The following is a 25363-nucleotide window of genomic DNA, read 5'->3' on the forward strand; positions in this document are numbered from 1 at the left end:
CTGTGAGCTGTGATTGTAAATATGCTAGTTATGTTCAGCAGCAGTGCAGAGGTTCTGTGTTATTTGGAGCCTGATGTCATGAGGTCCTGGCCTGTGTTGACAGCTCTGCCATCTGTCAGTGACTTTATTGCACTATTACTAGCAAATGCCTTTTTGAATGCGTGTTTTGTTGTCTTGGTTTTTTTTCCTGTTGTGCAGTTTGGTATTGGAGTCTTTTTCTGCATGTTTCTGGCACTGGATTAAATGGATGTGGAATCTCTGCAGGGTAAAACCTCTAGTAGCATCTGCTGTCTTTTGTTACAATCTAAGAGCTTAAGCTGACTATAGAAGGCATGTTTCTTTTCATACCCAGCTTGTGTAAACAATCCCTTACCCTCATGACTGGCATCTTCCCATTCCAGTATCTGAGGGATAGGCAGTGGTCTCATGGAGCTGGGGAGTGAATTTGTGAAGGTCAAAAGCAGTGGTTTGCAATTACCTGGCATGGGATCTCATAGGTGCTTGGACTTTGGGTTTGCTGCCTCTGCTGGTAAGAAAAGGAACTTGAAACTTCTGGGGCTGGCACTTCAGCTCTGGCAATGCTGAATTCACTTTAAAATGTTCTAGATCTTATGACCTTCTTGCATGGTGGGCTTGATCAAGCTAGGCAATGGTATTACACAGTCCAAAATAACATCTGCTGGCTTGTTGGAAACTATCCCAACTGGCTCCTTGTTTTGCCAAAGTGCTGTCTGCTGGTTTGCTCACTGGCATGTTATAGACCTACAAAAGAGCAGTTGTGAGTAAGATGCTCAGACTGGCAGTTTTCCATCTCCCTTACCTAGGAAAGAAGAAAAAGCAAGTCTCTTGCATCTTCCATTTCTTACTCGATGGGCTTCTGTTTAACAGCTGCTGCAAGATACTTCTCTAAAAATCCATCTTCCATCTAAAAAACCCCCAGTAAACAAAGAAGCAATCCCAAGCAAGCCCAAGAGCACTCATACGCACATGGCTTTATAGGATAAGGATTGTATCATGCATTGCTGCTAAAATGCATGATTGTTATGCCACACAGTGCCTCTGTGTGAGCACCCACAGTGAGAGTGGTTGGAATAGCTTCCTTTGTATCTGCTCAGCTGAAAGGCAGTGATTGCATCGGGCCAGAGCCAGGAACAAAAAGAACTCACCAGTGCATGGTGGTGCAGTCACGGCTTCTGCGTGGGATTAGAAAAAAGGACAAACCACAGGGTAAAGTGAGAGCACTGAAATTTTTATTTGTTACCTCTAGGTACCACGAATTTGACATTAATAGGCAAGACCAGTGAATGAGCAGCAGTACATTGCATTCAAACCTGAATCTCCAAAGCACCAAAAATTGAGCTAGATTTTCTTCTTAATTCTATAGTCAGCACACTAGTCTGGACTTGCTGCATCGTGTATTGTCCCTAATTTAGTAGTACATTTTTATGCAGTTAGGGGGCATGAGGAAAGAGTCAGTTGTGTAGTACCACTTCTACATCATCATAGGACTACAACATGCACATTCTACTATGTGGCCCAAGCAACAAGAATACAAGTAGAACAGTTACGGGTGGAGACAGGTTCATGTTAACACCACCTATGAATTTGTAGAAACCTTTTTGGATGGGTACCTACAGCAGTTCATCAATTTGTGTGGGGACGTTACACGCATGCACAAGTGATACAGTGGAAAACATAGCAGGAGCGGCAGCAGGACGGAGGACAAAGGTGAGATCTGTGATGGGATGCACTGGAAACAAGACCTTCCTCAGCTTTCTACAGCAAGTCTCTGCTCTGTTAGCGAGGCCTGCTGGGCAACAGTTTTGTTCTCATGGCTCCGGAGTTTTGATATGACTTCTAGAAACGCCATGCTCTGCACTTCCTTTTGAAGAGGTTCTGGAAAAGGAAATATTAAAAGAAACAGTTCTTTGTATACAGAGACAGGCAGAAGGAAACTGTGAGAAACTTTTCTACTAAACTCTGTACACACAAGCACGCAGCTGTGAGTATGTGTAACCTGGTTATTTACTTTTTTGAATTGCCTTTGAGGATGGAGAGACAACTTTTTGAGGCCTCCAGCACACACAAACTCCATGGATTTCAGGTAATGATGAATGATGAACCTGCTGCGTAGCATTTAAGAATATCTGCCCGGATTGCCTTCCAAAACAGATACTTACGAAGTATTTTTAGTGAAAACATTTTTTTTGTTTATTCTTTAAACTAGCCTGACCAAGTGAGCTGGCCATGACAGGCTCACTGCATCATCGGTGTGTGTCAACTCTTACTGGTTGTGTGGAGGTGTGAAATGGGTCCTTAATGGATGTGTCACCACCTGGTCATTGCTGTCCCTTTACAGCTCAGCCCTGAAGTTAATGCAAACACAACACACAGAGCGTTGCCCAGTGCTGTGCATATGGATGCAGTGTTTATGTTCTACTCAAAACTAGGACACACTGTCTGATGATTCTGATCCTGGATTGCATGTTACTTACTTATTGTATTAATTGAGTTTGGGAGCAACTCATAAGATTAAGCAGTTTTGTAAGAAATTTGATGGGTTTTGTCAAAGCCCTGTACTCTGAAAATCTCACAATTTTGATCTAAAATGGTTTGGTTTTTTCATGCCTCTCTAGTGAAATCCCACTCAGCAACAAATACATATAATTTTGCTTTCCACATATTGCTCGGGGCCTAATCTCTGAATTTCCCAGGAGAAAACCCAACCACCTGCTTCAGATAGCTATGCTTTACGCTGTGCTATTTATTTATTTGTTTTTAAAGCAAGCTTTGGCACGTGTTCCCATCCCTACCTACTTTGTTGTTCACATGTTTTTAGTTCTCATGCAGTTTTCCCCTACCATGTAAGAGCTGGACCCTCTCGTGCTTCTGTGCACCTGGGAACGTGTAAGTGGAGACTGATGTCAGTGAAGCTGTTGGGGTGTTTATGCTATGAGTGCACTTCCTGCTTTCTCCAGGAAAAGTGCTTTTCACTGTGCTTTTACCATGGCTGTTAACATCCAGTTTCATGGAGACTCTTGCCTACAGAAGACTGTGCTAGCTAACAATGCTCTGCTTTGGATGATTCTTCCATTTTCCATTGTCCTCATTTTTCTTTCCCTATCCATTGCAAGAGGAACTTCCAGATGAAAAGAATCACGTAAAAATAGGTATCTACTGCTTAACACCATCTGAAGTTCAACAAAGGCTAAAATGCAGAGTTCTTCACCTAGGGAAGAATAACCCCAAGCACCAGCACAGGCTGGGGGCTGATCTGGGGAACGTAGCTCTGTGGAGAATGACCTGGGTGTTCTGGTAGATGAAAAGCTGTCCATGAGCCAACAGTGTGTCCTTGTAGCCAAGAAGGCCATTGGTATCCTGGGGTGCATTAGGAAGAACATGGACAGTAGGTCAATTCTTAGTCCTGATAAATCAGCATCTGGAGTGCTTTTGTCCACTTCTGGACTCTTCAGTACAAGAGAGACATGGAGCTCCGGGAGTGCATCCAGTGGAGGGCAGCAAAGATGATTAAGGGACTGGAACATCTCTCAGAAGGAAAGGCTGAGAGAGGTGGGCCAGTTCAGCCTCGAGAAGAGATGACAGAGAAGGAAACTTCATCAGTGTCTGTGAGTATCTGAAGGGAGGGTGTGAAGAGGACAGAACCAGGCTCTGCTTGGTGATGCCAAGCAATAGAACAAGAGGCAACAGGCACAAACTGATGCACAGGAAGTTCCACCTGAGCATGAGGAAGGACTGTTTTACTGTGCAGGTGACAGCACTGAAAGAGATTGCCTGGGGAGGTTCTGGAGTTTCCCTCACTGGAACTTTCTGGATGCAGTCCTGTGCCAAGTGCTCTAGGATGGCTCTGCTTGAGCAGGGAGGTTGGACCACTGTGGTTCCTTCCAACTTGACCCATTCTATGATTCTGTGAACACGCAGATGTTGGCAACATCAAGTTAACTGTGGTGCCAGATACCCCATAACAAAGCATAGTAACAACAGCAGGTCACTGAAGAATTAACCTAAACCATTAGCTAAACCAGTGGAACTGCTTTTAGTCTTTATGGAACTCTACTGGGGTCAGTTACTTTAAAAATAACTACACAGGTCTGTTCACAGTAAAATAAGGAAATATGGCTCACAATGTGAGGATGGTAATGAAAACAGTTTAGAGGCAACAGAGCTGTAAGAAGTGTACTTCGGTATTTTCCCATGTAAAGAACATGTAAAGACCAATCAGCTCCCTGATCCTCCTCTCCTTGGCTAAAACAGTAAATCCCCCCCAACTTAAAAGTTAATACCAGGGTTGCTCAGTTGTTACTCTTGCGTCCTTACTGATTTTACACAGGTCTGTCCATCAGGGGGCAGGGCAGAACACTGGGTCAGTCAAATGGCAGGCCTTAACTTCACAGCTGCATACTGCAGTGACATGTTGCTGTCTGTTCTCTGGGAGCAGGGTAAGGAGCCTTACGCCTAGGCACAGCTTGCAATGCAGTGGCAGACTGAACTCTGCCACTCAGATAACTCTAAAATACTCCCCTAAGATAACACTGGTCTGTACTCTGGTGGACAAGAGACATGTATTTGACTTTAAATAACTCTGTCAGTATTGCAGGTGACAAGATTCAGGAAGGGAAAATGCAACCGTCAGGCAGATTTTCTGAAGATGATTATTTTAGTTGGAAGCAATGGAAATAAAGATCAAGACAGTGAGGCTGACTGTGAACCTTTGGCAAAAGGCTTCTGCTCTAAAATGCATGGATACTCCCAAGCATGAAATGGCTCAAGAAGGTTGTGAGTAACAACTAAGTTTACATGTCTTAACATTGAAGTGCATGCTGACTACGAGCTGAGGCTTGTTAGCAATTTTTGAGCACAATCTTTACACACTGAGATGTGTATACTCTCTAAAACGGAGTATTTGTATAAGATGGCAGGAATACAATATTCACTTGCATGGGTGCACAGGTCTCCAAAATTACACTTGCAATAGGCCTGGTGAACTCTGTTTAAGTAAAAAAGTCATCTTTGTTTGCAGAGGCAGCACATGTTTAACTGTGGTAACTTTTAATCTGTTAATTGAATTGCTGTAAACAAATCTCTAGAGAACCTTCATATGTTTCACACTTGGCAAATTGCACAGACAGGCTCTGACTTTCCACCTTTCTGTAATTATTCCAGTTCTCTGTCATCTTAGTTGTCTATAAATGTGTAAACCTTTATGGAATGAAATTTGTTCTCCCTCCACAGATTCAATCTTTCTTAAGGAACTGAATGAAAGAAATGTAACAACTTCTTGAAACCTTGAATGTAATTTCCCCATGACACCTTGCTCTTTTTTGTTTTGTGGTTTATTTGTCCACACACAGATGGAAAGTTGCAATATCAAACCACAGCCTGCTCCAACAGCCTGTAAACAGCCTGACCCTTAGCAGTAGGCAAGCTCAGAGAGATGAGAGTTTACAGTGTCCAGCACGGATGTGTGTTAGTACATGTTGTGCCTGCTAGGCTGAGCATACGAGGGCTGTTGAGGGAAGGAGTCTTCCTAGTGACATAAATGTAAGGATCCTTCCTAAAGCACCATCACACATCAATTACAGGGAACTTGCAGCTAGAAATGAAAATTAAGTTCTTGTGATCTCCATATTTGCAAAGACAACTTGATATTGTACAGTTTTAAATGCTTTTTGTTTCTTTCCTGTCAAAGTTTGAGCTGGCTGCATCCTGCAAAAGCCAGGGTGAAGTTTCTGCAGTTAATATCCAAAACTGACTTAACAACTTCATCCTTGACCCTATAGAGAGACCCTACTGAGTTATAGTAAACTGAACCTTTGTGTCTATACCCATTGTGAACAGAGAACCAGTCAGTGTGTTTGCACATGCTCTGTGTAGGAAAGAACTATATTGCATACATACATCTTGGGAAGCAGCCTCTCCTGAATACTCACCAGATCCTATAAGAGCACAGATCAGCACCATGGAGTTATATTTTATTTCTGGAGCACTCCTGTCATCTGAGAGCAGTCTGTGTAGAATCTGAACAAGCTGAGCATTTTCAAGATCCTTTTCAGCAGTGACTGAAATACAAGTGAAAATTTATAAGCCTGGAAGTGCCACTTACTTTGACACTTCCATGTGTTATCCTTTCATTGACACATGATCTCTCACCAGAGTGAAAGTGAGGCTGTGGTACATAACTCATCGGTATAAAACTTGAGCACATATTTGATGGTATGATGACAAGAATCACAGCTCTTGCTATAAAAATGTGAAGTTGTCTAACTGCTTGAAAGGACAGTCACAGAGTTTAATGATGAAATCCAGTCTTAATGTGCAGTAAGCTCATGGAAAAGCCGTGAGGCTTTCTAGCCATTTAGGCCAACACCTGGAATATTTCAGCTTTCAAGACTTCCATTGCCTGAATTCGCTTGTGGAAATTCTGTCTGAGTAAATACAGATTGTGTAGTTCTTGATTCCATGGTAGAGGATGCTCAGGGTCCATTATAAAGCCTGTGGAAAACTTTTCAAGATCTCCATTTGAATTACTGCCTCTGTAGCTTTCTAAGATACATGTATTGAATTTGGGCTCAACCTTTAAATGCCTGAAGACAAAAGAGATGATTCATGTGAATAGGAACATCTTTTATTTAAAACAATTCCTTGATGTATTGGCAGTGATTTGAAAGTTGAACAGAGCATTCCTGTAGTACACAATGGCAAGAGATGAAATCAAGAACAAAAATATTTAAGGTTGTTTGTTTAGTTAATTAATAAGTAAGCAAATACGATAAACAAAACCTCTGTTGAGCATTTACTTTCCTGTTAGAAAAGCTTAGGTACTACACATGCAGGTCAAGACATGCAGTCATGTCTGCCTTCCCATGGCAATTCTTGCATTTATTTCTGGGTAGTTTAATGAAGACATGTTAGCAGCATTAACCATATCTGTGTGTGTTCTCTAGCTCGTTCTTATTAGGTAAGTGGATGCTTCACTTTGATAAGCTCTCTCAGAAGCAGACTAACATTCCAGTGTAGGAATGGGGTCAGGTCATACAGTCTCTAGTCTAAGGTATGTTTCCCTTCTGGGTTTTACCCCAAATCTGAAAGTTAAGCTGGAGGGCCTTTCTAGATCACACCACCACCTACCAGAATGATGGAGTAGATCCCATATAACCAGCACTCTCCAGTTTCCTGCATAACGAGATGGCTTGCCTGTGTCTGCATGGAAATACTGAAAGGCAGATGGAAGGAGGAGGCTATTCTACATTGCATTCTCCCTCTATAACTTCTCTTGGGCACAGACTGGAAAGGAAACAGGTGGAGTGAACTGCTGGGATACTCACCTAACTCTAGAGCCGCTATCAATGCCAGTGCAACAAGAGCTTCGTTTTGCATAATTACATGTTCGCTGGTCGCCATGGTTACTAAATGCTTGATGCCACCGCTCTGTACAATGGTCCTAATTACATCCTAAAATAAATAACGCAAAGATGAAAAAACTTTGCATTGCATACAAACTGTATGAAATAAGGGAATTGTCAGGGAAGCTGTATTATCTTTGGGTAAGGGTACTTGTTGCCTTTATGCACATAGAGTTACTTCACACATCAATGTACACACATGCAGGCCTACATATTATCTGTTACTGCTCTGCAATTGTAAGGTACAGGGTATTAAACCAAGGCAGGTAACCCTGTAACTAAGTTAAGACACACATAATGAATTCTTTTCCAGGTTATATGGTGTAACTCAAGTTCTCATGCTGTGCCATCAATCATCAAATACTTAGGGGTTCAGTGTATCCAACAAACTTTATACTTGCAGTAAGAAAACACACAAATACAGTTATAATAAAATTAAATGCTTCATCTCCATGAATTTTCAGAGTTTCTTCAAAATATTTAGAGGGGTGATATCACAAATATTACACCTTACTATGTAACAGAAATGGTGTAGTTGAAAAGCTCTTTAGACATGAATCGAAAAATGAGCGGTGGTCTCTTATTATGGATTTTTTCTTCAAATACAAAGCAGGTAAGGAAAAGGTAGGTACGGGACACCAATGTGTTGGTTTCTGTTCCAAAGCCAGCTGTTAAAATGAACTGTTGTGCAGTACTGCTGCCCAGTATCTAGGAACTTAAAATGTCATTTAACTGGGTTAAAATGTGTCTAAAGCAGATCAAAAATACACAGAATTTTGTTTTCAAGTCCAGAATTTGATCCAATTTACGTGACAAGAGATAAATAAGGATTTATGGTCTCTACAGGTATTTGTTAGTTATAAGTTCAAGGGTGGTTATGCACTCCATGTTTTCACCATCTTATATCCAAAAAATACTTGCAATATGTTTGCCTGAAAATTCAGGTCACTTGGCACGCTGAAAGGAAACTGTTTGAGGAAATGTGGATTGGGTTTTATTAATTTCTATTTGTTCTATGAGTGCACAAGGGTTTGAAGTAGCATTTATTTCTTGAAACAAGAATAGGATTTAAATTTTTTATCTATATCTTAAATTTCCATTTAAAACACATCCCCCTTTCTTACACCAGACACAGGCCAAAACCGATAAACTGACATGTGTTGAGAATGAACTCTTTATTCAGTCCTTGCACAGGTTTTGCAGTGGTGTTGTTTATGCAAGGAAACAGACATAATATAATCATATTCCTTGAAAACTAAAATATTTTTAATCATCCTGAAGATACTAGCAGCCCAAATTACAGCCTAATGACCCAAGAATATCACATTTAAAACCTTTTTTTCTTCTTAAATGACATAATGTATGCATGTATTTTAGTATTTTTTTATTTTTCTGTACTTGAAATGATTTTATTATTTGTGATTTTCTTCTGGAACTCCAAAGTAGTTTTCAGACTGAGACAATCTGGGAACTGCTAATTTCTATTTGAATTGGTGTGTAATTTTGACTATATAAGTCTTACAAACCCATCAGCATCTTTGACATCAAAATTTTTTATTTTGTAGGTGAACATTGCCCTTTAAAAGGCAGTACTGAATAAATGGCAGGTTTGGTGCTAGTGTGGCTAAAATCACAGGTACCTACTCCAGTTTTTTAGAATGACTAAAATTGACTGTTGCCTTTGTAAATGTTACCCCAAAGCATTTAAAATTAAAAGCCAAATTCAAACCTGATGTTGTGAAGAACTATACAGCTGTACTAATATTCAAACCTAGAGGGCAGCAAAAGCTAAAAAAACCCCACCCTCTGAGCTCTGTTACCTTCTTCACATCAAATTTCCTCTATTGAGTACATGCACCCCACAAAAATTATTTCACCTGTGATACTGCTGTTAATTTCTGCCTTAATATCTATTTGATGTCATCAGTAGTGTTTCCATATTTAGAGTTAGAATTCTGTTGTCCTATAGAGAATATTTAAGTCTCACATCTGTGGTGGTGTTTGCCATCTATGCGTGCATGTTGGGGACTGTGGGGCCAGAAAAACTGAGAACCAGGAAGATGAACCCTGATCAGTTTTAGAGGCTGAACATAAGATAGAGAATGGTTATTAGACAAAGACAGTGATATTAGAAATCAGCAAAGATTTAAATCCCTGGAAGGCCTGTTGATTTGTTCTTGGAGACGCTCAGTACACAGCAGGCCCCTCCTATATTTTTCACTTCATAAATGCCATGGATGAATTAAGAGGTCACTGTTACAGTCCGAGCTCTCCAAATCACACTTTCTATTTAAGCTCAGTAATATAGCCTGTGTTCACATCCATGACCCTGCTAAAGGAAGTCCAAGCCTGAAACAGCCTGTCTCCAGAGGAGGTGTGTTTGTCCTCTATAAGGCTGCTTTGTCTAATACTCAGCTGAACAAGAATAGTGGACTTGGACTGCTTAGGTAAAGATATTTGATTGAGGTGAAGGTGATGGGAGGGGCAAATGAATTTTTCCTAATGTTATACTTTTTGCCATATACAAGCAAGCTTTTGTTAGAATTTGGAATAAATTATCATTTCTAATGGTGCATCTGAATCTTAAAACTCTGAAATATGCTGTATGAAGAGTAGGGAGACAGACTATTTCTGGATCTCAGTTTTATATAAACATATAGCAAGATCCTAACAACTGAGTTCACTGATTCTTCATATATAGCATCATTATAACATAGAGAATACAGCATGCTGAATTTTTGCAGGATACATTAAAAATAAAAATGAGTCAAGCCTTGGGCAGAGGAGATGTAACACGTGAATACCCAAGCTGGCTCGCTAGAAGGATTGCAAGCTGGAGGGTTGGTTACCAACAGCAAGTGCACAGGTAACTCTTGGTTCTGACAAGCTGACCTCTTTGTCCACTCACTTACTTTTGATTTGCTGTGTCGTATAAGAGCAGAAAGTAGTCTGTTGGACTCTCCCATCACACCTGCGTGATCCTTGGCTTCACACCACTCCACCAATCGTTCCACCAGTTTTACGTTTTTGCCCAGCTGTTCAGCTGCCTCTGCTACATGATGCCGGAGCCAACAACACAACAAAAAGGTTGTCACTTTTTTTAAGCAAGTGCTAGAAAAACAAGCTGAAAGTTACTAACTTGGAGGAGTTAGAAGAACTTCACCAGCCTGCACTACCAGTGGGAAGTCTAATTTGCATTGAAGCAAGTAAAGCCAGTCAAAATTAAAAAAAAAAAAAAAACAAAACAAAACAAACACCAGAAAAACATTCATAATCCAGTTTTTGAAACAGCTTACCAGCCCCGTTAATGAAGCTTGTGCACTGATTAAAAGCAGGGAAAATACAGGTAATATCACACCCCCAACTGAGCTGTGAGCCAGCTCAAGAATTAAAAACCAGGAGGGACTGCTGCCAGAGGGGAGCACTGTGGTCAGTTAGATCAGGTTTGATGATAGACTGTAAGTCAAGTAGGTTTCTTCAAAATATTTCTATTTCACATCCAGTAGCTTTGCTAGAACTAGAATGGATCTTTTGAAAAAATCTGTAGGACTGAGTCAAAAATAAATACACAGCTAATTTCCTCAAGAACTATTTCTGGGTTTTAACAGACTTCTGATTTTATAAATCCTCATCCTGGAACAAGTTGCTTTTTCTTTTTGGAATTGCAGTCTATCAATTAATAGAGTATTATCCTGTTCCAAGGACTGAGGTACAGCCACAGAACACAGTAAGTAAACAGCAAAATAGGAGTGGTAGCTCCAAACACTCAGACCTCAATACACACTTGTGACAGTGTAAAGAATTCGAAAGTAAATAAGCATTTGACACCAATTTGGAGGGTCCCTGGTAGTCAGTTTAGGAGTTCTGAAAAAAAATCAACCCATATTCCTCTCCTTTTGCATATATATTAGATTTATTCCATGACTTCAGGAATGAAATTTAGAAAAACTCTGCTTCTCTCTTTTAAGAATCTTGGCAGCATATCACAGACTGAACCAAAGAGAATCACTTTATACATAGAGAACAGTTTATTTTTACCTTGTGCATCTATTAACATTCTTAATGTTCCCAGCAGCTTGAACTGAACGGGGGGCATCTCCGATCTGAGAAATTTCAATACAGCTTCTGCAACGCCAGCTGATAGCATCTTAGCCTTATTTACAACTGCATGAATAAAGAACAGGGTTTGATCTCAAAAACATTTCTGGAAGATGCAGTTTATTTCAGTGCTGGTCTTGAAGCAAATTTTCAGACACGACTTGAAAAAAAGGTTGTGAGCACAGACTTCAGGAACAGTATGCGTTGGTGATACTGTGCCGTGGAAAAATGTCACGGTTCCTGTGAAATAAAGTGCTTTTTCCTAGTATGCACATCTACCTTTCTGTGTTCAGCTTGAGCACCACCTAAAGTGGAAGACTCCTCCCTTTGGTCTAGGAAAGGCATCTTCCACAAAATGCATCAGGCAGAAGCCCAGGCTAATACTTCCGCTCAAATATGAGGAAACTTCTCTGAGTCCCAACCACGCTCTTCTATTTCTCATAGGCAAAGGAACTAAAGCATCTAATTAGCAGAATAACCTCTTACCCAGTTCCAGTGCTTCATACAAACAACACTGTGGCCTGAGTCAGTTGTCTTTTGTCGCCTTCTTCCCCTCTCCAACCTCTCTTTCATCCCTTCCACTAGTCCATGTTCCCCACTTTCAGAGCTCTTTGAAATGCATTTAAGGTGCAAATATTGCCCAGTAGTGTACTTGGAAAGAAGTATCTATTAGGTATTTGAAATAGTGTTTTGACACAGAGCTCATCACTGAGGTCAGTTATTACTTGCTCGTTTCTTTCTAACAATATGCAGGGATGGTTATGTAGGTCTCTGGCAGACACCCTTCAGCATAGGCTACACGGAAGCTGACTGATGGAAGTGAAAAGAATAACTCACCTGAGAAAGGTAAGCAAATGGAATACTGCTAGACCTCAGTGGGTTTAGTTATGTATCCATGATCATTTCTAAAAGTTATGACTTGTTAAAACTGAAAACAGTAAAATAAGGTTAAATTGATGAAAGACTTATTTTTGGCTTGGCACAAGAAATCAAACAGAAGTGTTACAGATTTGCTTTGTTTCGTGTGCGTGCTCTACCTTTATGCTTGGGTAGTCAAAACTCATACAAATTAAGTTACTAAAAATGACAAAATTAGCATTCAGCTTACTGCCAACGAACAGTAACTAATTGCAATAGGCTAGCTATTCTGTCAGTCTACTTCCAGCTCTAATTTGGCAATTTTCAAAGTCTTAAGTAAGATGCAGTGTTTTAACAAAGTGGGTACCGTTCTCTGGTGGGCACCCTCAGCTGTGAGACAGGTTGCAAAAATGAAGCAAGCAAAAAGAAAAATAAATATGCAGTGCTCTGGACAAAAAGGATTGAGGAATCATATTCAAAGCCTCCTCAGAGCTCCTCGTCAATTACAAGGCTGCCCTTTCTTTGGGGGTGGGGGATACTATGGGATCAAAGTGGCAAGGAACAGTCACTGTGCCCGTGATGTATTCAGAACTGCTTGTCTCAACTGCTGTGCAACAGACACAAAAGCAGCGATGGGCCAGAATGAAAAGCAGCAGTCTGACCTGCCTCTAGGACTGCCAGTCAGTGCTACCACCCACATTCCCTGGGGGGTACAGTGAGAGAACAGAATTTCACCTTTGCGTAGTTAGCAATGCAAAGAGAGGCTTACCAGGAATAGCCAGGTTTCTGAGAGCACTCAGTGCAGCGTGCTGCACAGTTACATTTCCATCCTCCACATGTCTGTCTAGCAGATCCATCAGCTTTTGAACTATGCCATTATCCACCATATGGATGCAGTTTCCGTCTGTGCGAGATGTAACAAGTCACTTGTGAAGGAAAGATGACTAAGATTTTTACAATAGCTTAAGAATAGAAGGGTAACTTCCTTGCTCCTTTCTAGATTTCATTGTTGAGAATTTGACCACCATCATCTGTTAGAATTGCAGTGCTTACGACAAACTTCCAAGAGTGATAGAAGAAATATTGAAGAAGGCAGAAACCCCCTATACCTCTCTACAAATGCAAAATTATATTTCTAAAGTAGGCTTAATGCTTTTGAGGATTGTAAAGTTTAAAACTAGTAATGCTGCAGTGTAACTCAACAGCAGCTTTACTGCAACACAGTTCTTGTTTGTAGCTGTACAGACAGAGCATGATAGAGGGACATACATAAATTTACATAAGCTATTATGGCATGTTCTTACCATTTCTGGCAAAATTTGCAATAGCCAGTGCTCCTGCAAGCTGTAGCTGATGACTATTGGAAGGAATCCATGAAAGTACTCTTTGGAACACACTGCCTTTTCCTCCTTCAAATAACTTTTGCATGGATTCATCTGGGGTAAAAAGCACAGAGAGTCAGCAAGCCGAAGTGTTTGTTAGGGAAACTTCTCTTTATATTTTTGAAGCTCTGCTGGTTCCACTACAGTTAATCCAGTCATGCAATGAGGGACAAAATCCAACCTGTTAAATGTTTGCATGGTGGGTAGTAGGCCATCTCGGTTATTTAGAAAATCAATAAATAGTGAATTCAGCAGCCAAACAGCATTACAAGTATCTGCTGCTGCTTGGCAGAACATAGTGACAGCCCATACTTACCTCCAAGCAATAACAGAACCATAAGATCAGAAGCTGTTTTAAGCTCTGCAATATCATCTTCTTTGTCACTGTCCACAGTCTTCTGGACGATCTCAAGTAAGCACTCCACCAAACCTGCTTCAACCAGCTGCAGTTTAATGACATCTGGAAAACAGCACGGAAAATAGGAGTCAGAATCAGGATTTTAAATGCATCTATCATACACACATATGCAGGATGGACTGTAAGAAACAGTGATGTCAGTGTTTTCACTGACAACTTATGTACATAAACCTGCAACTTCTATATTTGAAATTCTTATGGCCAACTTCTGTTATTGTTCATCTAACAGGCTCTCCCTGGCTCTGGACTGCCTTCAGAGCACAGTCATAAGCTGAAGGTGTATGGAGCTCTTCCCTTCTGAAAATGTGGATATTTACAGCAAGCTTTTGGCACCTCAGTGATGGCACAGCAGACTCACGAGGACCGTGCTGTGTTCACACTTTTCACAGACAGTATATCTGCCATTTGTTGAAAGGGCTGCAGGAGGAGTGCAGAAAGGCCAAATCCAAAAGCTTGGGCTTGTTCTGGAAACTGATGAGGCAAGCTTATTTCTTGGTGGTTGTTCAAAACAAGGCTTGAGAAGGCAATATTTTTTTTTTCAGGTGACATAGAATCTGGGAACAATATTTTTTCTCTTGTTTCTAAAATAACAAAATATTTTACAGATATTTCCCTTGGAATCTTCCCTAAACTCCCGTTCTGTTAAGAGGGAATGGCAGGGTGTCTTATGCTATGTTAGGTCTTTCCTTACATGGAAGTGATTCTGGTAGTTTTTGCATGCCGATTTTGAAAAATAGTCACAAAGCTCGGCAGAAGTGTGCAAAAGAAGTGGATTTCTTTCAGTTTTCCACATGAAATGGTATTTTAACAAAAAGGTGTTTAACCCAAGTTAAAATATTTTTAGGCCAGGGCTTTGGAAATATTTTTTCATACAGTTTACAAGCCACATGTGGGAGAGGAAGTGTGTTCTACCTCTGGTGAAGGATGTGTCTGACTCTCAGTTTCCTGGTGTCACTAGGCTTTTTACCTCAGTGAAATTCATTGTTCCTCTAAGAGCAGCTGACCTCCTCATGAACTTTGTAAGGAAATGCAAAATCTCCAGTTGGGTTTTTTTTTTAAAATAGGCACTTTTGGACTGAGGTGCTTTAAGAATAGAGAATTCCCTTAGCTATAGAATACTGGGTTGCAGATGTTCCGTGATTTGAAATTAAAATTGCTACAGCAGTACGCGTAATCAACAAGTAAATTAGGAAAAAAGCTTGAAACACCCCAAACACCAAAATCCAGACTCTGCAAATACATCATTGAGGTGTTTTTCCTTTCTGACCTATTGCTTATTACCTACAATCAAAAGCACCTAAACAGTACCAGCAAAGTGAACTCATTTATGTATGCCCTGAATTCATAGTGGAAATGTTTTTCTGACTACCTCTCAACATGTGAGCATGTGAGTTAGGGTCAGCAGCAATGAATTTCTCAAATCCTATTGCAACTAAAAAACATACTCGAAGAAAAATTAGGCATTTGAACTGACATATGTCAAATACACAAAAAGTTCAATCCTATTTTGTGCCAGTCTCTGAGGATGGAACTATCTTAGCGCAAACTGTAAATTATTATATAATAAATTAAATAATTTGAAAAAATGTGTATTTTTAGAACTGAAAAAAGGAATTGATTTTTCATGCCACTTAAACTAAAAGTCAGAATAACTTTTTAAATTGAAGTGAAAATTTATCCTGACTTGTACTTCATAAAACAGACACACGCAGAGTGTGTATGCACAACAGAGTAGAATGAACCATAAATCCGAGTTTGCAGTTCTATGTAACAGTCTGTTCAATTAAAAAACCTTTAATGCTGAGGTGGTTAAAACAAGGTTAGAGAGCCATCAAATACTGTGATGTCTTTCCTACACAGAACTGCTTCCCACATCAGTCCACTTCCACCTCTTAACTAATTTCTTTATTTCCACTAAGGGCAAATGATACATTGTACAAGCTACCTTTGTCTGATCCTTTGTTTCTCTGGGAGGAACATCCTGTAGGGGTGACCAGGGGTGCATATCAATTCTTGCTCCGGCTTGAGCAGTGAGTCAAACTCCCAGGGGCTGCCTGGGGCTGTGGAAGATACGCCACCAAACACCCCAAATTAAATTCATATGATCTCTCAATGAACAGTAAGGGCAGAGTGTGCAGCCCTTAGCTCTTCAATTGACATGCCCCTAGCAAAAATAATGTTATAGGAAATGGAACTGCCAGCGGCTCTGCAATTCCAGGAAATGATGTCCTGGTGCTCTGGTCGTCTGTGAACACTTGAGCCAGTGTTTGCAGACAAATGTTGTGAAGCTCTCTAAAAAGTAGCTTTTGATATTCGCACTGTGGGCACAGGGCAATAAAATATATCATAATTGTATGCAAAGTGAAGCAGCGATGGAATTAGCATCAACCATGTGCTAGCTCTTGTCATGTGCTCAACAATTAAGACCTTTTCACTTTTCATGAAACTAAAATCACAAGGATCAGCCGTGGTGGCTTCAGAAGGGGGCAGCCAATGGGTTTCAGCACTCTGCATTTAGTGCCTGAAAAAGACACCGATATACTGAAATAAGAAATATACATAAGACAATGAGTAAAAGACAGAGTAAGAAAAAAAAAAATCTCACCATTTTCTGCCAGGGGGGCCAAAACTTCAAAAATCATCTCTTTCTTATCGTGCTCTATTTGCTTCTTGAACAGTTTTACAAGCTCTTCAGCAATGTTTGTGTAGGCAAACTGTTCCTTACTTGATTCTGTGAAGCAAAAGGAGAAATTCAGTATAAAGTAAACAAACCACAACAAAAGGCAGAACTACTTTTTTTTCTTTGTTACCAGGTTTATTCAGTAAGATGACTAACTGCTCTTCACAGACAAGAGCAATAGATTCATGCTTGTCACAAAATGAAAAGATAAATGTCTAACACTTTGAATGTGCTGACCTGAATTAGTTATGGTTAAGGCTGTTAAAAATATAAAAATATATGATTCAAGGCTGCTGGGTCTGCTTTTGCCCAACAAAATGTAAGGTAGCTATAGAAACAGTAATAGTACAAAAATAAGAAGTCTTTGATTTCCCTCATCTTAACAGAAAGAAGAGCAGGTTACATACAGCATTTTCTATGGTAGAGATGAATATTTGCATGAATGCTTTAATATTTACATGGTTGCACGATGGTGACATTTCTTTTGAAATCTGTGTGTGGTTGTTGCTGGACCATCTCATACTGCACAGATACAGTGTAAAGCAGTTTTACAGATGAGCGAGATTCCTACCAGATTAGCCAGCAGATCTTCAAATGTACATTCAACAAAAGCATCTCTTATTCCATTGCCTGTATCATATTCCTCCTCACTGGCAGCATTACAAGGGATGCAGGTGGTAGGGCTGGTGTTCTGCATTCTCCAGTTGCCACCTCCTGAGGGCCATCTGTAGTTAGAAAACCTTCCAGCACCTTTGCTATTGCTCTGATGGATGTTAGGGATTTACTTTACTATAGAATTGACCCCAGGGACTTGGGAATAGCATGAACTGCAGTCCTAGACACTTCTGGGCACATCTCATTATTTTCTCCCACTATGCATGGTTGCATAGTATATTCTATGTGGATTTTTTGATCTTTCCAGTATTTTAGCAGATCCATCACTGGTTTGTGCCCTGCTTTGACACAGAATAAAAGTCATATAATGCTTTTCAAGGGCTCTGTGCAATGCTCTTGTCTCCTAAATGATGAAAAATGGCAACTTCACAAAAAAATTCCCTGAAGTTACAAGGCAAAAATAAAATAATACAGATACAATGTGACTGACTATTGCTTAAGGGAGAATAAAGTATTGCAAAGTAAATTGATTTTGTGCCAGTCTTTAAGAATGAGCACCTTCTCAGTGTGTATGAAATGGAAGGGAAGCAGCTGCTGTGAAGTTTCTTTCCCATGGTTCTCATTACTTAACAAGACAGAGCTGGATCTTCCCAAAGTGGGAAAGGAAATTCTCAATGAGTTCTCAGTGAGGCTACCATTTATTATATTTAATATCATTATGGTTTTGGTTGCATTTAAGCACAAGAACTTTCAGTGTATGTATACTTTCTGCTGTGCAGACACAGTACTTAGTGCCCATCTTGAAGACCTCTGATCTCTTAAATTTCTTTAGTGCTACCTTGATGGCTTTTTCTATTGTTGATTTGTCAAGAAGAATTGTGTGCTGTAAATAAATGTATTATGTGTATGAACAGACTAAACTAGGTAACATACTTTCTCTGGCCTTGAAATCTATGAACTCAGGCCACCAAATACTACAAACTCAGAGATATATTTTTCATATTTTGAACTGCTGAATGTTCTTAGATGATATCATAAGTGCTGTGTATTATTTACTCCAGTGCAAAAAACCTCCAACTCATAAAACTAGAATTTCACCAACTAGGTTAGCAAAAGAACAACAATATAAACCACAAATGTTAATAAAACAAAGGCCTTAACAACCCATTGATTTACACATGGTTGAATTCCAATGAAAACTGATCCCCTTGCAAAGACATCAGATCACAGCAGGGCCAGAAACTTCAATTTAAATGAAGTCGTAACTAAAATTAACATCTATTCATGATTTATACATTGAGGTATTTAGATTAGAATACGTTAAAATTCTGCACCTAAAATAATACTGTATATGCAGATTAGCAAACTGTGCCTGTCTCAGTTTCATTCAGAGATTTTCATGAGCCAAATTTAATATCATTAAAACTCTGTGGAGCTACACCAGGATACAATATTTATATTTTTAATAAATAATTCACATTAAGTAGCAGTGCTATGGAAATACTGTTTAGATGATTTAAAATGTGCTTAGTTGCACTGAAGCACACTAACATAAAACATAAGGTTGAATTAAGCATCCAAAATTTCAGTAAATTTCGGTTACTGAAGGGGGAAAAAAAAAAGACAACTCAATATTCTAGAGAAAATAAACAAAAATTTCTTGTCTATTATTGTTGAATGTACCAAAAGGACTTGAATGAGCTTTTGTTAGTCTTTAACTAAGACTTAGCATTATGAAAAGTGTACATAACTTTGAGATTAGTATCATGGACTTACCGAGTTCTGCTAAATTGCCAAATGCAACAAGGCACATTTCTGTCAGAGCTGCATTTTGGCAATGAATACCCAACAATTTCACTAACGTAGGAATAACACCCATATTGATAAGCTGTGACTGCAAGGTATCTACATAAAAAGAGAGTACAACAGTGAGTTAGCATTTCTTTTCATAGTACTGTTCTTTTAACCAAAAAAGCATTTTTCACACAAAGCAACTTCTAGATAAGCAGTATTTAAATGCCTGTCTCCTCTACTCTTCAGACTAGGATTTGGTCTGGATTTGAGATATGGACTCTTAATTCTCCTTGTCCCTGGCAATAGAATGTATTCCCAGAAATATTCCTTCCTGATCTGGTCATAGGGTATAGTGAGTTATGCAGCTACTGACAATTTTGTGGTTTTCAGGTTCCTAATACATGTCAGGTTTGATTCTGGGCTCACTGAGACTAGCTGACTGAAATTGACCTGAACTAGGTCAGTGAAACAATGATTTATCTGAGAGCTTTTTCTAGATACTCTTTTTTAAATTAAAGATCAAAACTGGAAAATTAAAATTAGAATGAATATAAACTGGCACTGAAATAAACATGAAAAGTTTTATAAACACAGGAAGTCACAATGTAGATTATGAAGAGCTTGAGAAAAAAGGAAGTTTAATAAAGACAAAAAAATGGAAGGTTTAAGGAAAGTCCTTAGAAGCCATTCTGATAATTTCTTGCATAGGATGAAAGTTTATAGTATTTACAAGTAAGAAAAGTATTGCTCCTAGGTGTCTGCAAATAGAAAGATGCTTTGATGGTTAGGCAGAAACATGATTGGTTTAAAAGATTATTTATAACAGTATTTCCTCTTACACATTTTACCTATAAAATAGCAAAGAAGAAAAACATTGTTTCATAGTTGAATAGAATGAAGCAGACATAAACACACCAGATGTTTTTTAGTGATCTTCCTAAGCATCTTTTTTCCTTTGTTTGTGACACACTTGAACTATGTTTAAATGTTACAGACTCAAAAGACAAGGATTCAAAGCCCAGTGAAGTCAAGAGAATTGTATTACTTCATTTAGCTTTTGGTCAAGCCCTACTGGGGAATTCTGGGGTGGTGGAGTTGTTTTGGTTTTGGTTTGTTTGTTGTTTTTAGTGTGGTTTTCTTGTTAAGGAATTAATTCTAGGCAACTGCAATCAGTTGGAGTTCCTGTATCTGTGGCATCAGAGCCATAAAAATTTACAGATTTTTACAGGGAGATAAAAATACATGATATCTGAAGTTTAGCAAATTTATATTCATCTCATGCTCTCAAAAAACTCTTTGCCCTCAAAATTCTGCCAAGCGTGTTTGAAATTTTCATATACTGAAAATTATGATATGATTCCAGAATGGTTAGCTCATTTGTATTGAGTATAAAATATGTTGATAATAATTATGGATTTGGTATACCAAGTAAGTAAATGGCATGGTTATTACAGGTTATTGGGGATGAGCATGAATCCTTATGGCTTGACATCTTTAATAAAACTGTATTACTTACCAGTAACTGAATTTCCTTTTTTGGGGGGAGGGATTACCTCTTCCACAGATTCGTAGTCTTTAGTGAAATTAATGAGAATGCCATGTCAGACACCAAAGAGCTGTTGAAGTTGTCAAATTTCAGGTAAGTACAAATTGTACTAGCGCATGCATTGAATGCCATTTTACCTCTGGCAGATGTGTGAGTCACTACTACACCCTCCTACTTCATTCCAAACTGACTGGAAAAATCTGTCTTTCAATAGGAAAACTGGGCAGAGAGGGAGATGGAATGGTTCTACAGAGAAAATTGTTGTGTAGGAGAACTCAAGTTACTGGTAAATAATCTGTTTTTGTCCTTGGTTTGTGATTGTCCCCTGCAAACACTTAAAAATTCTGAAGGAAAACTGGTCGTCATGGAGAGTGGGTGAACAAAGACACAAACCACAAATGCCATAGAAAATTACTTGGAAAGAAATTGGTTTGTTACTAGACTATACCTTTAGTCAGTCTAAAAATCACTTTATCCAACTGTAATGGATAAAGAGACAATCTCTATGGACTCCATTCCAACATGAGAAGTATTAACTCTCCATTTTGAGCAGGTTTTTTTTTCTGCTTTCTCTTTTTTAATACAAAATATATAAAAAACATGGAGGGAAACCACATAATCTTTGAAAGGGAATAGGAATCTTAAGAGCCAGATAGAAAGATATATTGTTGAGAGCACGGAGTGCACTGACTAAAGTACCTCTAGAATTTCCGAACTAAAAAAAAAACCCCATATACTAAGAATGAACAATTGTATTGGGTCAAAAGTCAGGTATTACACCAGACTCCATACCAGTTTGATTTTCCCAGAGTAGAAGGATGGCACCTGAGTACAGGAAATATCTACAGTGGTAAGAACGGCATTACAAGAATTGACAATAAGGTCAACATTGCCTTAACAGCAGTGAGTTATAATTTAAAATTTATATATTTTCTCCTTTGACAAAGACAGGACAATCCTATGAGTCACAAAGCTGCACAGGAAGCAAGACCTTTGAAAATAAAAGGCTGCCAGCAGCTATTTGCTATGTTTATACTTAAGCCTGGCCTTGCCATACAAATTCTGGACCTGACATTTACATCCGTCATTATCACGAACAGGAGGCTCTTTCTCTAGCAAAGCCTGTTAAGCATTTTAAGAGAAAAGTATCAGGCATCTCACTGGTATGGAGATCTTCAGCACATATCTAAGTGGCTCAGTCTCAGCTGGAGATGCTGCCCTAGCAAAACCTCAGACTGGGTAACTTGGACTAACTGCGTATCTTGGCCTTTCACTCCAGGAAGTGTTAATGCCCTACTAGAGCAGGAGACAATTTTGGGAAATATGCATCCATCCTACAATCAGTTGCCTGACACAGGACTAAAGCAAGTTGTAAAACCAGGCAACGTTGTGTTTCAGGATGAAACAGCACTTCTGTCCACTTCCTAAGCAGAACTTTATGCACAGTGAGCAGGAAGCATGAAAAACTGAATGCCTCTTCTGAATTTATGACTTAATACCACAATTTACACTGCTACCACATGTTGCACTATGCCTGTGTGTCCTTTTTGGGGTGAAAAGCACTGACAGTAATGCTGTACAGATGCATATACAGGTAGATAAAAGGCAATCAATACATGCGCCAGCACAAAGAATTACCTACCTAAAACTTGAATTTCAATGGCTCCATGTCCTTCGGTGACACACATGGAAACTCCAAAGAGTAAGATCTGAGGAGAATATCCCAAATTGAGAACTTTATTTGGGGGAATTTTAATTAAAAATGCTGATTTAGGCTAATTCATGATTTTGAAAAGAATTTCAGAAAACAACTCATCATTTGTGTCCCATCAATAACTGTGATTATAATGCTGAAGGAAAAGTTTTGTACAAATTGATGGCATTATTTCATACCCTAGAGAAACCTGCTTGCAGTCCCCACAGATATGTTAAATCATGACAAAACAAAAAAGTGATTGTATTGATTATCTCACTATGGTAAGGAACATACTTTATATCTGCTTTTACATACTTCAGGTTACTTTGCAATTAAGTGTACTTTGGTCTCGAAAGCATGCTAGGCATCTCTAGCTGTGATGTAAATGAAACAAAACCCATGACAAGCATGAAAATTAGCAAAGGTAAGTCTTAGGAAGCATTACTGAAATATTGCTGTCAGACCATAGTAATGGTGCCATAAATCTCCCTTTCATTTCTTGTATATTTACATAGCCTCTGCAGATGGTCAACAGTGCACATCAGATCCCAACATCCATTCCAGGTGCTAAGAGTTTTGTGAGAATAAGAAAGGCTCAGCGGTTGTATGATTTAACATCAAGATTTCACATTTTACAAAGGTGCTGAAGGAAAGACAATCTTGACAGACTGAAGTTTGCTATGAAATGAAATGAGGCAGCAGTCTATAAATATATATGCTTATATATATATATAAAAATATAAATGTATGTATACTTTCACACATGCAGACTGTATCCAGTTAACTTCTGATCTCCAATTTGACCATCTAATAAGCCAATTGGCCTAATTCTTCCATAATTTCTGCATGTCTTTAAAAAGCCTTCATGGTTTGTTTTAGAGATCCTCAAGAGACAATTCATTACCTTATGGACTGATTCCATTAATTTGCAAATAGTCTTGGCTCACAGGATTATGGGATCTGCAGAATAACCACTCATATTTCTAACTCTTTTACGTGAGTGTTTGCATATGATTGTTAGTTTTATTAGATTAGTTATTAGTTTTCCCCTCTTTATCCAAGCTTGCTTTGCTTCTTGCTCTCAAGCAGACTAATGGCTAGATAGAAGCTAATAACTGAAAGCAGGGATGAGCTATTTGTGTCTGATTGAATTTGGGTAGTAAAATACAATTATGACAAGAGGGTTGAGATAACCTGGGCTGAAGGCAAAGGGATGATTTCCATTAGGAAAAAGCCCCTCTTATTTCTAGCAGTGCAATTAAATATCAACACCTTTTTTTTAAAGCTTAAAAGAACTGCAAGAAATCCCAAAGTTTGAGTTTGTTGTCTTAACAATCGTAGTTACCAATGAAATGATAAGATACCAAGGAAGCAAAGAAAGAATTGAGAGACAGTAAGCAAAAATAATTCCTGAACACAAGCAGATGACACAAGAACTTTATAAAAGGAATCCTATTTTTAAAGCTTAGACAACACTGTTATGACTGGAGTTACAATTGCAAGCTGAGTGTCCAGAATCAGGATGAGATACAAGAATACTCCATTAATTTGCTCTGTTAAGGAAAAGGAAATCTTACTTGTAGCTGCTCCTTAGTTGCCTTTTTTGTAAAACTCATGTGTGATAAATCCCTTAAAGTACTCAAGACGAGTTTCTCATGTTAAAAAAAATAAGGCAGTTGATAGTTACTAATAATAAAGTAGTAGCTATTGGAAAAAGAGGGCAATTAGCTGACTGGGAATGACAAACGGATCAAAACCAATTTATATACCCTTTTGCTCATAAAATGCTGATGATTAGGAAATCTTAGGGTGTTCACAGATAATTAGATGCAACTAAGAACCAACTGTGCTGTAATGGTCCTTATCTAGACAGCTAGTACAAATTAAAAGAGTGCAAGTCATTAGGAGCAGTTAAAGAAATCTTCCAAGCCCCCTCCTGTAACTTTTTAACACAGCATGCCAAGCTGGAAAAGATTATAGAAAAATGAAAAGAGAATGCAGAAGTGCTATTTCAAAGACTGAAACACTTCCTCCATACCTAATATTTTTTCCTTTATTTTTTGTCCAATTGGTTTCCATAACTATGGACAAAGACATCTGTGACTCTAGGCTGCAATCCTATACTGCTCATCCTTCAGCAAAACCAATGCAGTATTTTATCTTCTTTTTAAGTGGCTGGGTTCAAACCTTTGCAAGTAAATCCCAAAAATGGTATTCACTAAGCTGCGAGGACAATTAACTGTCAGGGCAATCTCAGTTTTGATGTTTAACAGGTCAGCAAAGAACTGCATTTAGTCAGAATATTATTCACCTGCTGTTGCAATGCATGGAAGCAAGTGGTTGTCTCGGGCTCCTAGTTGAGTTTGACTACTGTCCTGAAAATTTACAATGGCCCACAGGTGATATTTTTAGATCAGCTCACAATTACAGTCTAATTGCACTTGTGACTCTTCAAACTGGCAAGACAGGTCAACTACCCATTTCTCCATTCACATGCTACAGGTATGGTCACTGAATTTTTTTCTAAAAATTCAATTCTCTAAATCACTTTTTAAAAATACTGATTTAGCATATTATAGCATATTATTTGGGGTTTAATTCAATGGTTGCCCCAGTCAGTGAGCAAATTCACAATAGAACTAGAGGACAAAAATCTTACACAGCCTATCCATGAACGCTGGGCCAAACAAGAGCTGGATTCCTACAAAAGGGACCCTTCCTCAGGGAGACAACCAAGTATGTGGGGTAAGATGGAGGTTTGATAACCCCCAGCACTCCTCCCTGATGTGATGGTAGAACACAGGGCTGGTGACCCTGATCCAAGAGCTTGGAATACTCCTGCATTTCTCACTTCT

General features: G+C 38.9%; 1 protein-coding gene across 5 annotated transcripts in view; it reads right to left on the bottom strand.

The window, feature by feature from the left end:
• Nucleotides 1–1233: 1233 nt before the first annotated feature.
• Nucleotides 1234–25363, bottom strand: part of RAP1GDS1 (Rap1 GTPase-GDP dissociation stimulator 1) — a 90198-nt gene continuing 66068 nt past the window's right edge. For all 5 annotated transcript variants that reach the window (XM_066186339.1, XM_066186338.1, XM_066186341.1 and 2 more), the window contains 10 exons: nucleotides 19249–19377; nucleotides 16783–16908; nucleotides 14076–14219; nucleotides 13682–13813; nucleotides 13147–13281; nucleotides 11460–11585; nucleotides 10334–10473; nucleotides 7344–7470; nucleotides 5949–6077; nucleotides 1234–1896 (listed from right to left, as the gene is read on the bottom strand). In XM_066186339.1, coding sequence (XP_066042436.1) covers nucleotides 1769–1896; nucleotides 5949–6077; nucleotides 7344–7470; nucleotides 10334–10473; nucleotides 11460–11585; nucleotides 13147–13281; nucleotides 13682–13813; nucleotides 14076–14219; nucleotides 16783–16908; nucleotides 19249–19377 — 1316 coding nt within the window. In that variant the 3' untranslated portion in view covers nucleotides 1234–1768. The remainder of the gene's footprint in view (nucleotides 1897–5948; nucleotides 6078–7343; nucleotides 7471–10333; nucleotides 10474–11459; nucleotides 11586–13146; nucleotides 13282–13681; nucleotides 13814–14075; nucleotides 14220–16782; nucleotides 16909–19248; nucleotides 19378–25363) is intronic.

Source organism: Chamaea fasciata, unplaced genomic scaffold (genome assembly GCF_029207755.1).
Source record: "Chamaea fasciata isolate MVZ Bird 193981 ecotype frontalis unplaced genomic scaffold, bChaFas1.0.hap1 SCAF_6, whole genome shotgun sequence".
NCBI classification, from domain to species: Eukaryota; Metazoa; Chordata; class Aves; order Passeriformes; family Sylviidae; genus Chamaea; species Chamaea fasciata.